The sequence below is a fragment of the Schistocerca serialis genome, chromosome 1, assembly GCF_023864345.2.
Source record: "Schistocerca serialis cubense isolate TAMUIC-IGC-003099 chromosome 1, iqSchSeri2.2, whole genome shotgun sequence".
Lineage (NCBI taxonomy): Eukaryota > Metazoa > Arthropoda > Insecta > Orthoptera > Acrididae > Schistocerca > Schistocerca serialis.
In genome coordinates this window covers 1,050,272,950-1,050,286,015 of record NC_064638.1, presented here as the reverse complement: position 1 = coordinate 1,050,286,015, position 13,066 = coordinate 1,050,272,950, and the positions used below count along the sequence as shown (strand labels likewise).

The 13,066-nt window shown below is 40.9% G+C and overlaps 1 protein-coding gene across 6 annotated transcripts in view; it reads right to left on the bottom strand.

The window, feature by feature from the left end:
- LOC126415026 (skin secretory protein xP2-like) overlaps positions 1-13,066 on the bottom strand; it is a 547,299-nt gene that overhangs the window by 94,351 nt on the left and 439,882 nt on the right. For all 6 annotated transcript variants that reach the window (XM_050083400.1, XM_050083398.1, XM_050083405.1 and 3 more), the window contains one exon: positions 7,342-7,438. In XM_050083400.1, the coding sequence (XP_049939357.1) occupies positions 7,342-7,384 (43 nt within the window). In that variant the 5' untranslated portion in view covers positions 7,385-7,438. The remainder of the gene's footprint in view (positions 1-7,341; positions 7,439-13,066) is intronic.

The following is a 13,066-nucleotide window of genomic DNA, read 5'->3' as shown; positions in this document are numbered from 1 at the left end:
CTGCTGCTGCGCGTGGAAGGCGGTAGGACGAGCAAAATTGATTCGCTTCTAAAATACAGGGTGAGTCACCTAACGTTACCGCTGGATATATTTCGTAAACCACATCAAATACCAAGAGCTCAGATGGAAATCTAGTTCTAAGCAATGAAGGGAAAGCAGAAAGGTGGAAGGAGTATATAGAGGGTCTGTACAAGGGCGATGTACTTGAGGACAATATAATGGAAATGGAAGAGGATGTAGACGAAGATGAAATGGGAGCTAGCATACTGCGTGAAGAGTTTGATAGAGCACTGAAAGACCTAAGTCGAAACAAGGCCCCGGGAGTAGACAACATTCCATTAGAACTACTGACAGCCTTAGGAGAGCCAGTCCTGACAAAACTCTACCATCTGGTGAGCAAAATGTATGAGACAGGCGAAATAACCTCAGAATTCAAGAAGAATATAATAATTCCAATTCCAAAGAAGGCAGGCGTTGACAGATGTGAAAATTACGGAACAATTAGTTTAATAAGCCACAGCTGCAAAATACTAACACTAATTCTTTACAGACGAATGGAAAACTGGTAGAAGCCGACCTTGGGGAAGATCAGTTTGGATTCCGCAGAAATGTTGGAACACGTGAGGCAATACTGACCTTACGACTTATTTTAGAAGCTAGATTAAGAAAAGGCAAACCTACGTTTCTAGCATTTGTAGACTTGGAGAAAGCTTTTGACAATGTTGACTGGAATACTCTCTTTCAAATTCTGAAGGTGGCAGGTGTAAAATACAGGGAGCGAAAGGCTATTTACAATTTGTACAGAAAACAGATGGCAGTTATAAGAGTCGAGGGACATGAAAGGGAAGCACTGGTTGGGAAGGGAGTGAGACAGGGTTGTAGCCTCTCCCCGATGTTGTTCAATCTGTATATTGAGCAAGCAGTAAAAGAAACAAAAGAAAAATTCGGAGTAGGTATTAAAATCCATGGAGAAGAAATAAAAACTTTGAGGTTCGCCGATGACATTGTAATTCTGTCAGAGACAGCAAAGGACTTGGAAGAGCAGTTGAACGGAATGGACAGTGTTTTGAAAGGAGGATATAAGATGAACATCAACAAAAGCAAAACGAGGATCATGGAATGTACTCGAATTAAGTCGGGTGATGCTGAGGGAATTAGATTAGGAAATGAGACACTGAAAGTAGTAAAGGAGTTTTGCTATTTGGGGAGCAAAATAACTGATGATGATCGAAGTAGAGAGGATATAAAATGTAGACTGACAATGGCTAGGAAAGCGTTTCTGAAGAAGGGAAATTTGTTAACATTGAGTATAGATTTAAATGTCAGGAAGTCGTTTCTGAAAGTATTTGTATGGGGTGTAGCCATGTACGGAAGTGAAACATGGACGATAAATAGTTTTGACAAGAAGAGAATAGAAGCTTTCGAAATGTGGTGCTACAGAAGAATGCTGAAGATTAGATGGATGGATCACATAATTAATGAGGAGGTATTGAATAGAATTGGGGAGAAGAAGAGTTTGTGGCACAACTTGACTAGAAGTAGGGATCGGTTGATAGGACATGTTCTGAGGCATCAAGGGATCACCAATTTAGTATTGGAGGGCAGAGTGGAGGGTAAAAATCGTAGAGGGAGACCAAGAGATGAATACACTAAGCAGATTCAGAAGGATGTAGGTTGCAGTACGTACTGGGAGATGAAGAAGCTTGCACAGGATAGAGTAGCATGGAGAGCTGCATCAAACCAGTCTCCGGACTGAAGACCACAACAACATCAAATACTGACGAACCGATTCCAGTGACCGAACGTGAGGAGAGGGGCTAGTGTAATTGTTTACTACAAACCATACAAAAATGCACGGAAGTATGTTTTTTTAACACAAACCTACGTTTTTTTAAATGGAATCCCGTTAGTTTTGTTAGCACATCTGAACATATAAACAAATACGTAATCAGTGCCGTTTGTTGCATTGTAAAATGTTAATTACATCCGGAGATATTATAACCTAAAGTTGATGTTTGAGTACCACTCCTCCGCTGTTCGATCGTGTGTATCGGAGAGCGCCGAATTACGTAGGGATCCAAAGGGAACGGTGATGGACCTTAGGTACAGAAGAGACTGGAACAGCACATTACGTCCACATGCTAACACCTTTTTATTGGTCTTTTTCACTGACGCACATGTACATTACCATGAGGGGTGAGGTACACGTACACACGTGGTTTCCGTTTTCAATTATGGAGTGGAATAGAGTGTGTCCCGACATGTCAGGCCAATAGATGTTCAATGTGGTGGCCATCATTTGCTGCACACAATTGCAATCTCTGGCGTAATGAATGTCGTACACGCCGCAGTACATCTGGTGTAATGTCGCCGCAGGCTGCCGCAATACGTTGTTTCATATCCTCTGGGGTTGTAGGCACATCACGGTACACATTTTCCTTTAACGTACCCCGCAGAAAGAAGTCCAGAGGTGTAAGATCAGGAGAACGGGCTGGCCAATTTATGCGTCCTCCACGTCCTATGAAACGCCCGTCGAACATCCTGTCAAGGGTCAGCCTAGTGTTAATTGCGGAATGTGCAGGTGCGCCATCATGCTGATACCACATACGTCGACGCGTTTCCAGTGGGACATTTTCGAGCAATGTTGGCAGATCATTCTGTCGAAACGCGATGTATGTTGCGCAGTGCTCTCCGATACACACGATCGAACAGCGGAGGAGTGGTACTCAAGCGTCAACTTTAGGTTACAATATCTCCGGATGTAATTAACATTTTACAATGCAACAAACGGCACTGATTACGTATTTGTTTATATGTTCAGATGTGCTAACAAAACTAACGTGGTTCCATTTTTAAAAAAACGTAGATTTGTCTTAAAAAACATACTTCCGTGCATTTTTGTATGGTTTGTATTAAACAATTACACAAGCCCCTCTCCTCACGTCCGGTCTGTGGAATCGGTTCGTCAGTATTTGATGTGGTTTACGAAATATATCCAGCGGTAACGTTAGGTGACTCACCCTGTATAGTTTCCCGATGAAATACTCTGATTCCTAAGGTTTTCTTCTTGAAAATCACTATCAGTTTACTGGGGTAGGTAGTATGCTGCACACCTGATTGGTAGTTCGGTGAAACCTCGTCGTCCCAGCGCTGGCGAATGCTAAAGGACACCTAACATCGTCACTAGGAAGCGTCAGCGAACATTTTGTCTCTGGCAAAGGTTGTTCCCCATGCCTTGATTGGTCACCCCTACACGTTTGTCACAAATACTCTGAGGCAGCCTGTACACTGCACATGATGTAACACAGAGTTGTAAAACTACTGTAGCGTAGACTATCAGAAGCGAGCGTAGACTACGGTAGTTACTCTAGTAGCTTTGTTCAGTCAAGATCGTAACCGCATTACTTGTATGTTGGGCGTGTTGCATTTCTATCGGGCGTTACCTCATTTCAGTCGCTTTGTTTGCATATGTGATCAGTCTTGTAATAGATTCACCTAGAAAACGAAAGTGGTGAACTGTCTAGGAACTCAGTGAGGATATATACAGGACCACATAACCTACAGAACATTTTTGTTCTGCGTAGCTATCCTCCTGCCTGTTACGTAAACATTTTGATTTGTAACTTGGAACAGATGTATGTTGTAGCAAAAATAAAAAAAGACAATACAAATTTATCATGTAGCGCTAGAAAACGCATTTTCCTCATAAGAAGTAAAATTATTAAAAAGCAAACCAGAAACATATCTAATAACTCAATATGGCGTTGAGTTTGTATGAAACATGTTGATGTTCATAAAAACTTTCGCACATATCAGTAGTAACAGGAAAATCTTGCCTTTGATTGTGATGAATAACGCTCCACTGGGTACAAAATAACACCAATTATATATATTTTATGTTTGTGCACTTGAATTGCATTGGTTGTACAAAAATGCGAAAGTTACTCGATAAACTAATTTTTATTACTTATAAAATACAATTTATATGATAAAATCATCTCGGGTTGACAGCCGAGTCAATGCGTCGTTCTCTGGCAACGTTCCAGCAAGTTTCTTCCTTGTCATCTTCAGGCGAAGCGAATTTATATTTTGCGATGACAGAAAATGCACTGCACGACGGACTAAAACTGTGCGATGTGCGGTTCTAATTATGTGGAGCGGAAAAAAAAAATTGAGAAGTCGTCGGCTCCCCGTTTCTCTCGCATACATTCATTTACGTGTTTCTTCCCCTACCAATGCAACCAATCCTACCACTTACTACGTCATTTATGTACAGTACCGTAACTATCGAACCGTAGTTTTGGTGGAGCGGAACTCCAAACACCGTGAGAGAGAGAGAGAGAGAGAGAGAGAGAGAGAGAGAGAGAGAGAGAAGACTAATATACGTACAATATGTATATAATAATTAATATTTCTGTTACTGTCATTCGATAAAGACATTCCTTGTACCACTACTGCTTTCGGGCATCTTCAGGATGGCTGCATTATGTTTATATTACGTGTTTCGTTGGTGAGTTAAAGGAAGAGCATTTTGGGATTATATTTGTGAAAAATAGCAAAACAACGAAGAGGACATTGATAAATTTTCGTTGAAAGCCACTGTGAATAAAACTGTTAAAGTATTTTCATCGGTATTTTCAATCGATGTCCACAGGATAACTACCTCGAATTCCACAATTGGGTTTTGGAGAAGTCCCCTTTCAGGTTATGGATTTTTTCCGTCATTTATAAGGGTCATAGGTAGCAGATGAAAACGTTTTTTGTGCATTATCATCAGATTCCAATCGTTTCTACGATTGCCGTTTCGTTCCTGGAATGAAGCGCTGTACCCACAGCAACAAACCAATTATCAAATTCAGTTCGATTTTTTTTAAATGTGTGATTGTATTTACTCTTGTCAACGTTCGATAAGTACATACCGATCTTAGCCAAAGTTTCCTCAAAGTTAATTCTTCCAGGAAAATATTCAAGGCTCGTTCTTCTAATATTCTTATGGCGTCACTTATTTTACGCACTTAATCGTCAACGTCTAACACAATTATATGCACTTTGTCACTGTTTTCTTCTATTCTCCTTCAAATAAATCGCCTTCAATCTTACATTTCTCAACTTAGAAATTTTTACAAGCTATTATTGGTATATGGTGTACCTTTATCTACCATTACAAGCAATTAATGATGTTACCTATCTTCTCCTGCAATACATTGGTCTTAAGTGCACTGTGTAACTGATCAATGTGTTTCTATTCATATAAATTTGTTATTTTCACTGCCTGGAAGTGGGAACTGGAGACCTCTCTTCACTAAATAGCATTTAATATTTTAGTAATGGAAAGTGCTGCGAGAAACGTTGAACGAGGAACTTACTGGGTGAAACCGTGATATCAAAAGTGTACAACGAAAAAAATTGTAATTCAAGACCAGATTTTGAAACAAGTTCAGCATTTCAATTACCTAGGGAGCTATATTAATTTTAACGAAGGCAAGGATGTAAATATTACGAGGGTGAGTCAATAAATAAGTCGCAAACGCCAGAATTTCGAATACCGTATTAAATTTCGCGCCTGTACGTATCTAGAAGGTGGCAGCACATGTCGCGTGGAAGGCAGCCGATACACAGTATTCCGCGGTCAATGACTAATGACATGCAGTCAGGTCAAGATGGCAGGTGTGACATGAATTTGCACACGACTACAACAAAACTATTTTTGTGAGCCGATGGAATTTACGCAAATCACGACTGTAGCGAAATTCGCCAAGCATAAGGTTTTAACTGTAGTTCATGGAAATTTTTGTGCAGCTGGATACAGCTACCCTACGACACATCGACCTTGTGGGTTGCAGCATATTAAGGAACCAAATAAACTTAATGTTGAAAAGCAAAATAAATTTCAGACTTGTACACGCGGCTCTGTTGTCTCTATCCCAGTTGCGACTTATTTACTGACTCACCCTCGTAAATTAAAGAGAGATCATAGCATATACTGCAAGAACAACATTACAAAATACAGTAAGAAACACAAACATAAGTTCTGTAAGATGCTGGCTGTATAGATTCCATTGTACGGATGTGAAACCTGGATTATGAGGAGAAAAAAAGCTAGCCATGTTCAGGGGGACTTGACTTACTTGACTTATTTCCTGTTCCATCTGGTTCTATTGGCAGCCAAACATTTCGCTTCACTCCATGTTTTATCGGCTTTCAGAGCTTATTCTTCCCCCCTTCTTTTCCATGTCTTTTTCGGGAGGCCACGTCTACGTGTTCCTTGTGGGTTCCAATCCAGTGCTGCCTTTTCAACAGCACCTTGTTGTTTGCGTGTTGTGTGACCAATCCACCTCCATTTTCTTTCCTTTATTTGTTCACGGACTGGTCGCTAGGTTGTCATCTCCCACAATTCGTCATTTGATATAACATCTGGCCACCTCACATTTATAATTTGCCGAAAACACGGGTTTATGAAGACTTGCAGCTGATTTACAATCATGTTTGTTACCTTCCATGTTTCGCAACTATACAAGAGGACTGACTTTACGTTGCTACTGAACAAGGGCAGCTTGGTTCGTCTCGAGATGTTCTTATTACGACAGACAGGGTACAGTTGTACAAAGGCTCCATTTGCCTTCCGTATCTGAGCCCTTAGATCCTCCTCGGCCCCTCCATCTTTACAGACGGTGCTTCCTAGATATACAAAGGAGTCTACTTGTTCCAATTCCTTTCCATACACTGTTGCTTCGCTTGTTTTTCAGATTGAATTCTCATTTCCTTAGTTTTCTGGAGATTTATTTTAAGTCCTGCAATTTATACTTCCTCTTTCAGTCTTTCCAACTTTTCTTCCATGTCACGTAATCTTTGCGAGAGCAGACAAGATATCGTCAGCAAAGTCAAGGTCTTCAAGCCTGCCTTGCATTGCCCACCGAATACCTATTTCTCCTACCATCAACAACACTTTTCATTACGCTGTCCAGTACCAAAAAGAACAAGGTAGGTGACAGAATACATCCCTGCATGTTCAGGGGGTTGGAGTAAAATTTTTACGAGAAGTCAAAGAGTGCACGAAGTTGGACAGGATCCCTAGTGAAAATATTGGACAAGAACTGAATATTTTTGCAATAAATGACAAAATAGAACATAAACAAAAGTGGAAGGAACGCCTGGAACGGATGGAAGAAACAAGGATGCCAGAGATGGCCTTACAATACAAACCCAAAGGAAAGAGGAACATGGAAAGGCCAATTAAAAGATGAAACGGAGGCCAGAACAGATCGATGGACCTAATCTGTGAAAGTCAGGGAAAGATGAAGAAGGTAAAAAGCGAACGACGAGCGAACAGAGCAAACTTACCAGTTGTGATCCAGAACCAATGCATCCACCAGTGAACTGTCATGGCGAGCGGTCCGACATCAGCACGCCTTCAGCACCGCAACCAGTGGCAACGCATCTGCAACAGCCAGGACAGCAACAGTAAGCAAACAAAGGGTAATTTGTCCCCGATGCTAATATAGATAAAAATAAAATGCATTTTAGTACGAAAGGTGACCCGTAAAACGACTCCACAATGCCAGTGCCGAACTATGATTTTCACCTGATGCAGCGTTTTAACTCAATAATTTTGTGCCGAAATCGGTTCATTTACTGGAAGGGGCGCACTACGGTAGCCTTACGATGACCGACGACATCTCTGGAAGGATGCTCACATGATGCCCCAGTCTTTGTTCTGCTTGGACGATCGCAGGCATAGAACCTCGTTCTCCCATACGCGTTGCCTAGTTTTCTGTCTCAATGCAGTCAGCCAAGAAAAAGAGTACTACAGTTCTTGGCAGCTAAATCTATACCATTTGTCTCGTCTATGGCTCGAAGATGCAACTTCGGTAGCAGAGAAGGTAATAGTGAGGAGTTTGAGGTGTCTTGGAGAAATCACATTGGTTCTACTCGATAAAAATCCATTGGAAGAATTTCAGAAATAATATTAAACTTAAAAATGTAATTCTCTACCATATGAACTGCTCTCCTGTTTGTCCTTTTAAACGAGCAACCGGCTAAATGTACACCAATTAAACTGTAATTCATACTGAAGTCACAACTAGGTGACTCATCCAAATCTGATACTGTTCAGGGTAACTCATTATGTGGGTCCTGCGAATGTACTTTACCGTAGTACATTACTCGAGCGTGCAAGTTTGGTCTTCTTTCCACATCATACGTTAATGGCCTTGAATAGAGTTAATAAAATGGATTCTGCATCTTACCATACTGAGGGGTACTACCGAAAATACAACTGAACCATATTTTCGACTGGAATGCGATGTTAGTGACAATTCGAAGATGAGTCACTCACAGAATAAATTGTAGGTCTACCCGAGGGACAAAAGTTGCATTACTGCGCGTCATACTATACAGGGTGTCCAGGATAATCATATAACAATATAAAATGTAATAAACTGAGACGTAACTGAGATATTTACTGGTGGCTTGCTTCTACAAATATGGTAACACAAAGTGTTTTCTGTGTTTGCTTGTGGCAGCTGGTACCACGTGCGCATTCGGGTAATTGCTTTCGTAGAAGCGTCTCAGTGGCCATGTAGTCTCCACAACAGACGGTGTTCTGTTTACTTCCTCTGGCAGGGCTAACGTCGGTTAAACTGTTCCGAGCCGCGCGAGGTGGCCGTGCGGTCTATGACGTCTTGTCACGGTTTGCGCGGCTCCCCCGTCGGAGGTCCGAGTCCTCTCTCTCGTGTGTGTGTGTGTGTGTGTGTGTGTGGGGAGGGGGGGTCCTTAGTGTAAGTTAGTTTAAGTTAGATTAAGTAGTGCGTAAACCTAGGGACCAACGACCTCAGCAGTTTGGTCCCGTAGTCCTTACCACAAATTTCCAAATTTACACTGTTCCGACTAACTTAACAATCAAGAAATGAGACAAGAGTCTTCGGGAAACCGAAAGTTTGCTTTCGATGTTGGGCCATCACGCCAAGCACGCAGTTCAGAGGCTACTGCTGAATTAACCAATACGTCTTTCAGAGGAACCCTCAAAGTCAATCCGCCAAGCAAACAGGCAGTGACAGCTACGGTGTTAAACAGTGCACGATGTTGTCTACAAAAGATTGCGTCTACGGGCGCACAAACTGCAGCTTCAGCAAATCAAGCCAAACGACAGGCCGCGACGGAAGGCATCCGCTGAGACGATTCTGGAAAAAATGGGTGACAACGAGGTATTCCTAGATTTCGTCTGTTTCTCGGACGAGGCTACACTCCACACTTGCGGCATCTGGGGAACTGAATCCCCCCACATAGAGACAGAGTGCGAACGTGACCCTCCAAAAATGAATGTTTGTTTTGGATTGTTGAAAGACAGAACTATATGTCCATTCTTCTTCGCGTAGACATGTTGGACCTGTAGCTGTGCTACAATTTCCTCGTGACATGATCTTTCAACAAGATGGCGCACCATGTTATTTTGCGAACATCATGAGCGATGTCTTGGTTTGGGTAAGGTAGACCATCGATTGCTTGGCCCCCTAGATGCCCAGACATTACGCTACTTGATTTTTTTTTTTCTGTAGGGGTTTATCAAGGATCGAGTGTACCAGAAGCAAGTTCGTGATTTACCAGATCTACGCTATCGTATTCGTGAAACTATCGCAAACGTTACGCCTGCAATGCTGCAAAACACTTTGAGAGAAGTGGAATACAGACTAGATGTCTATCGTGCCATTAACGGTGAGCATTTCGAGGTATAATAGGTGTGTAAAAAATCTGAGTTACATATACCGTCAAAAAATCTCAATTACTTCTCAAGTTATTACATTTACATTATTATATGTTTAACCCGAATACCCTGTACATTAATGGCTTTGGGGATTATTTAACTGCAGTCTCATGCTTTCCGCTGACAATCCCTTTCTTAGGATGAAGGTGTCACGTCGGAACCATAATCAGGTCCAAATCCGAAAGTATGGTCCTCAACGAAGCACAACGCTTACAACTGAAAGCACGTTTATTGTGCACATGAGTGTATATCCAGGACAGAACTGACCTCCTGCACCTAATGTGCAGCTATTTGCACAAACACTGAATATTTCATAATGCCGATATTTACACGAACATCAAATATTCCAGAATATACTAACATTACAAACATAAAATAGTACAAGAACCTTTGAGAAATGCAAATTGTAAATAACATTATTACCGGTGGTCGGGTTTGAACTGGTGACGCGCACTAATCACTACGGCACCACAGCTCGCAGCAATACATTAACCGAAAGCAATCTTGGAAATATTAGTAAAAGTATCAGTCTTGTACTAAGATGTCTTCATCTTCAATGCAGACAAATTTAAACTGAATGTTTCAAGAAACATAATACTGACCTAGTCTTTGATTAATTCTGGTGAATTATCTGCATACCTGACCAATTTCCACAAATACTGAAAGAATATGAAACTGAACACAGTGGTATAGATGCAGTCGTCGATATCAAGAATAGCGGGCGTTGACTCACCGCTACGATACCGAGAAATTGTGGTTTGTCTATGAAAACGGTTGCTAGTGAAACGCTGTTACCGTCTGCAATAGTACGCCGCTAAACGACTGAAATCCATACCAACCTGACTAGCACATGGTATCATGTATGTTCTGAGAGGAGTGGCACGGTTAGCTACAAGATTGGCTGACTCGTCTGAGAGTATCACAGGTATATCAAGTGGTGCACAATGAAAGACACCTCATATCTTGACGGAACCTACTTTTACTATCGACGATCACCTTTTAGGGTAACATTTACAAATGTTCTTGAACACTGTATATGTAGTTACTGAAAGGTGTGGTGAAGAGAAAATTTATCTAATAATAGATAACAGAGGAGCGTATAAGAATTTTTTCCCCTGTACGCATTATTAGTAAATGGGAAGGTAAGAAACAGCTTAATTCTTGTCACAGAAAAAATACCTGTCCACTGTGTGTCCCACTGTAATTTGTCTTATATTGACATCCATTAAAAAATTAAACCATAATTTGATGTTGAAACAACTGATATGAACTATCTTCAAACCAATAAAAACGTTATTTCTAAAGTGTGATAATGTAGTCAGATAAAACTTTGGACATTAATGGTCCCAGCAAATTAATAAACGACATGAAATACTATAGAAGGAACAGCTGTTTGTAAGTAATCCCAAGCAAAATAAAGACAGTTGAAATTTTAATATATAAATGAATACAAAAAAATTGTCTAATATTCCCAACTAGTTTGAATAATTACATTCATTGCTTTTTCCCAACACTGAAAGCAACACACATACACACACACACACACACACACACACACACACACACACACACACACACTGAGATACCGAGATATGAAAAAGCAGTGCTTTGAACATATTTCTATACCCAGCCTACGCCTCAATAATGAAAGTTTAAGTGTACATATAACTTTAATCATCTCCGTAAACTAAATGGTGATGAGATCTTCGAAAGTCAGATTGAGGAGGTGGCTTTCTGCGACAAAGGTCTGGTCCAAGCTATGATGGTGAAAAACATCTGAAATAATTATTATCCTTCAGATGTTTGGGGAGTCAAACTGTCTTACACAATAATAAGTATGGACATATCCAACTGGCTACGTCGCAAGAACAATCTCTGACATGACTACCTTTTCTAAGTTTTTTTTCCCTTTTTCCCCTTTTCTCAAATGAAACATACTTCCAGTGCTTAGCAAAAATATTTTTAAGTGCAGGCCTGAAGTATCTGAGAACCACAACAGTTATGGAAGAGAAGACTACGTAATAAGAAAAGAAGCTACACATTGTATAAGCATATAAAATATGTGCTCTTGGGGTGAGTGTGTTCAAATAGCTGTCCTATTATGCAGTTTCAGAGTTTCTGTGGTTTCACGATATCGACGAAGGCGGATGAGGTCCGCTTTCCCTCCTCGTCATTGTAAACCAGTAGAGCACATCTCAGAATACAGAAGAGGAGCTGCTCTTCCGGGGATTGCAGAAGTACAAGAGGAAGAAGTACTTTAAAGTGGGAAGGTAACCATTCAAGAACGAGATGAAATTAACGAATATAGATGTAGGAAAAAGAAAAGGTTAGACTATAGCGGCCAGTAGATGATGAGGTCATTAGCGACGGAACACAAGCTTGGACTGGGCGGATGCGGAAGGAAACGGTGGAGACCTTTCAAATGAACTCACCAGTTATTCACGTAGAGAATTTTGGGGAAATCACGTCAAATCTAATTCTGGACGGCAGAACGAGATTTTGAACCACTGCCTGCCGAATACGAGATCATTATCTTACCACTGCCTCACCTCGCTCAATAACATACAGGGTGTCCCAGGAGAAGAAATGATCAATATTCGAGGATGTGACAGGAAAGTGCATTGGAAGAAAAAAAGTCGTGTAAATATGGACTGTAAAACATACAGCAACACCTACAAGCGTTTGTTCATCTTAGCTACTGCGAAACACATCTCTTCTACTGAACAAGTGCTCATACATCTTAATGCATGCATTTTAGAGCCCACGTTTACAAGACTTTTGTTTTCCTTCCTTTTTTCTTTCCTTCTCCTGGGACACCCTGTAAATTTAATTATAAAGTAATTATATTAATGAAGTAATTCTTCGAGAATAGCGTTACCCATGTGCGGATGCGGGACTGTGTTCTGGGATGGTGTTATAAGTTTCCTTACTTTCTCCTGCCACCCCCAATGTAGTTTGTCAAGTGTTAAAAATGGGAGTGATAGCAGTGTCTGCGATTTTAATAACAATAAAATATATTGAAGTGTCTTAATTATTATTATTATTGGTGTTTTGTCCTTAAAGAGCGCACAGTTGGACTAAACTACATGGCCAGTTCCTTTTGCTGCCTTCCTTGCTGCCCAAACTTCCCTCTTTCGCTCACTGTGTTTCTGTTTCCGGTCCTCTGTCCATGCTTCTTGTCGGCTTAGTGTGTTCGGCTTCATCTTGATCGCCTTTTTGGGTACCCATATTTCTTTCATCTTCCGGCTGTGATCTTGCTTGCGTTCTTCGGTCCATTTTACGCCTGTTCGTTTGTCACAGTGTATC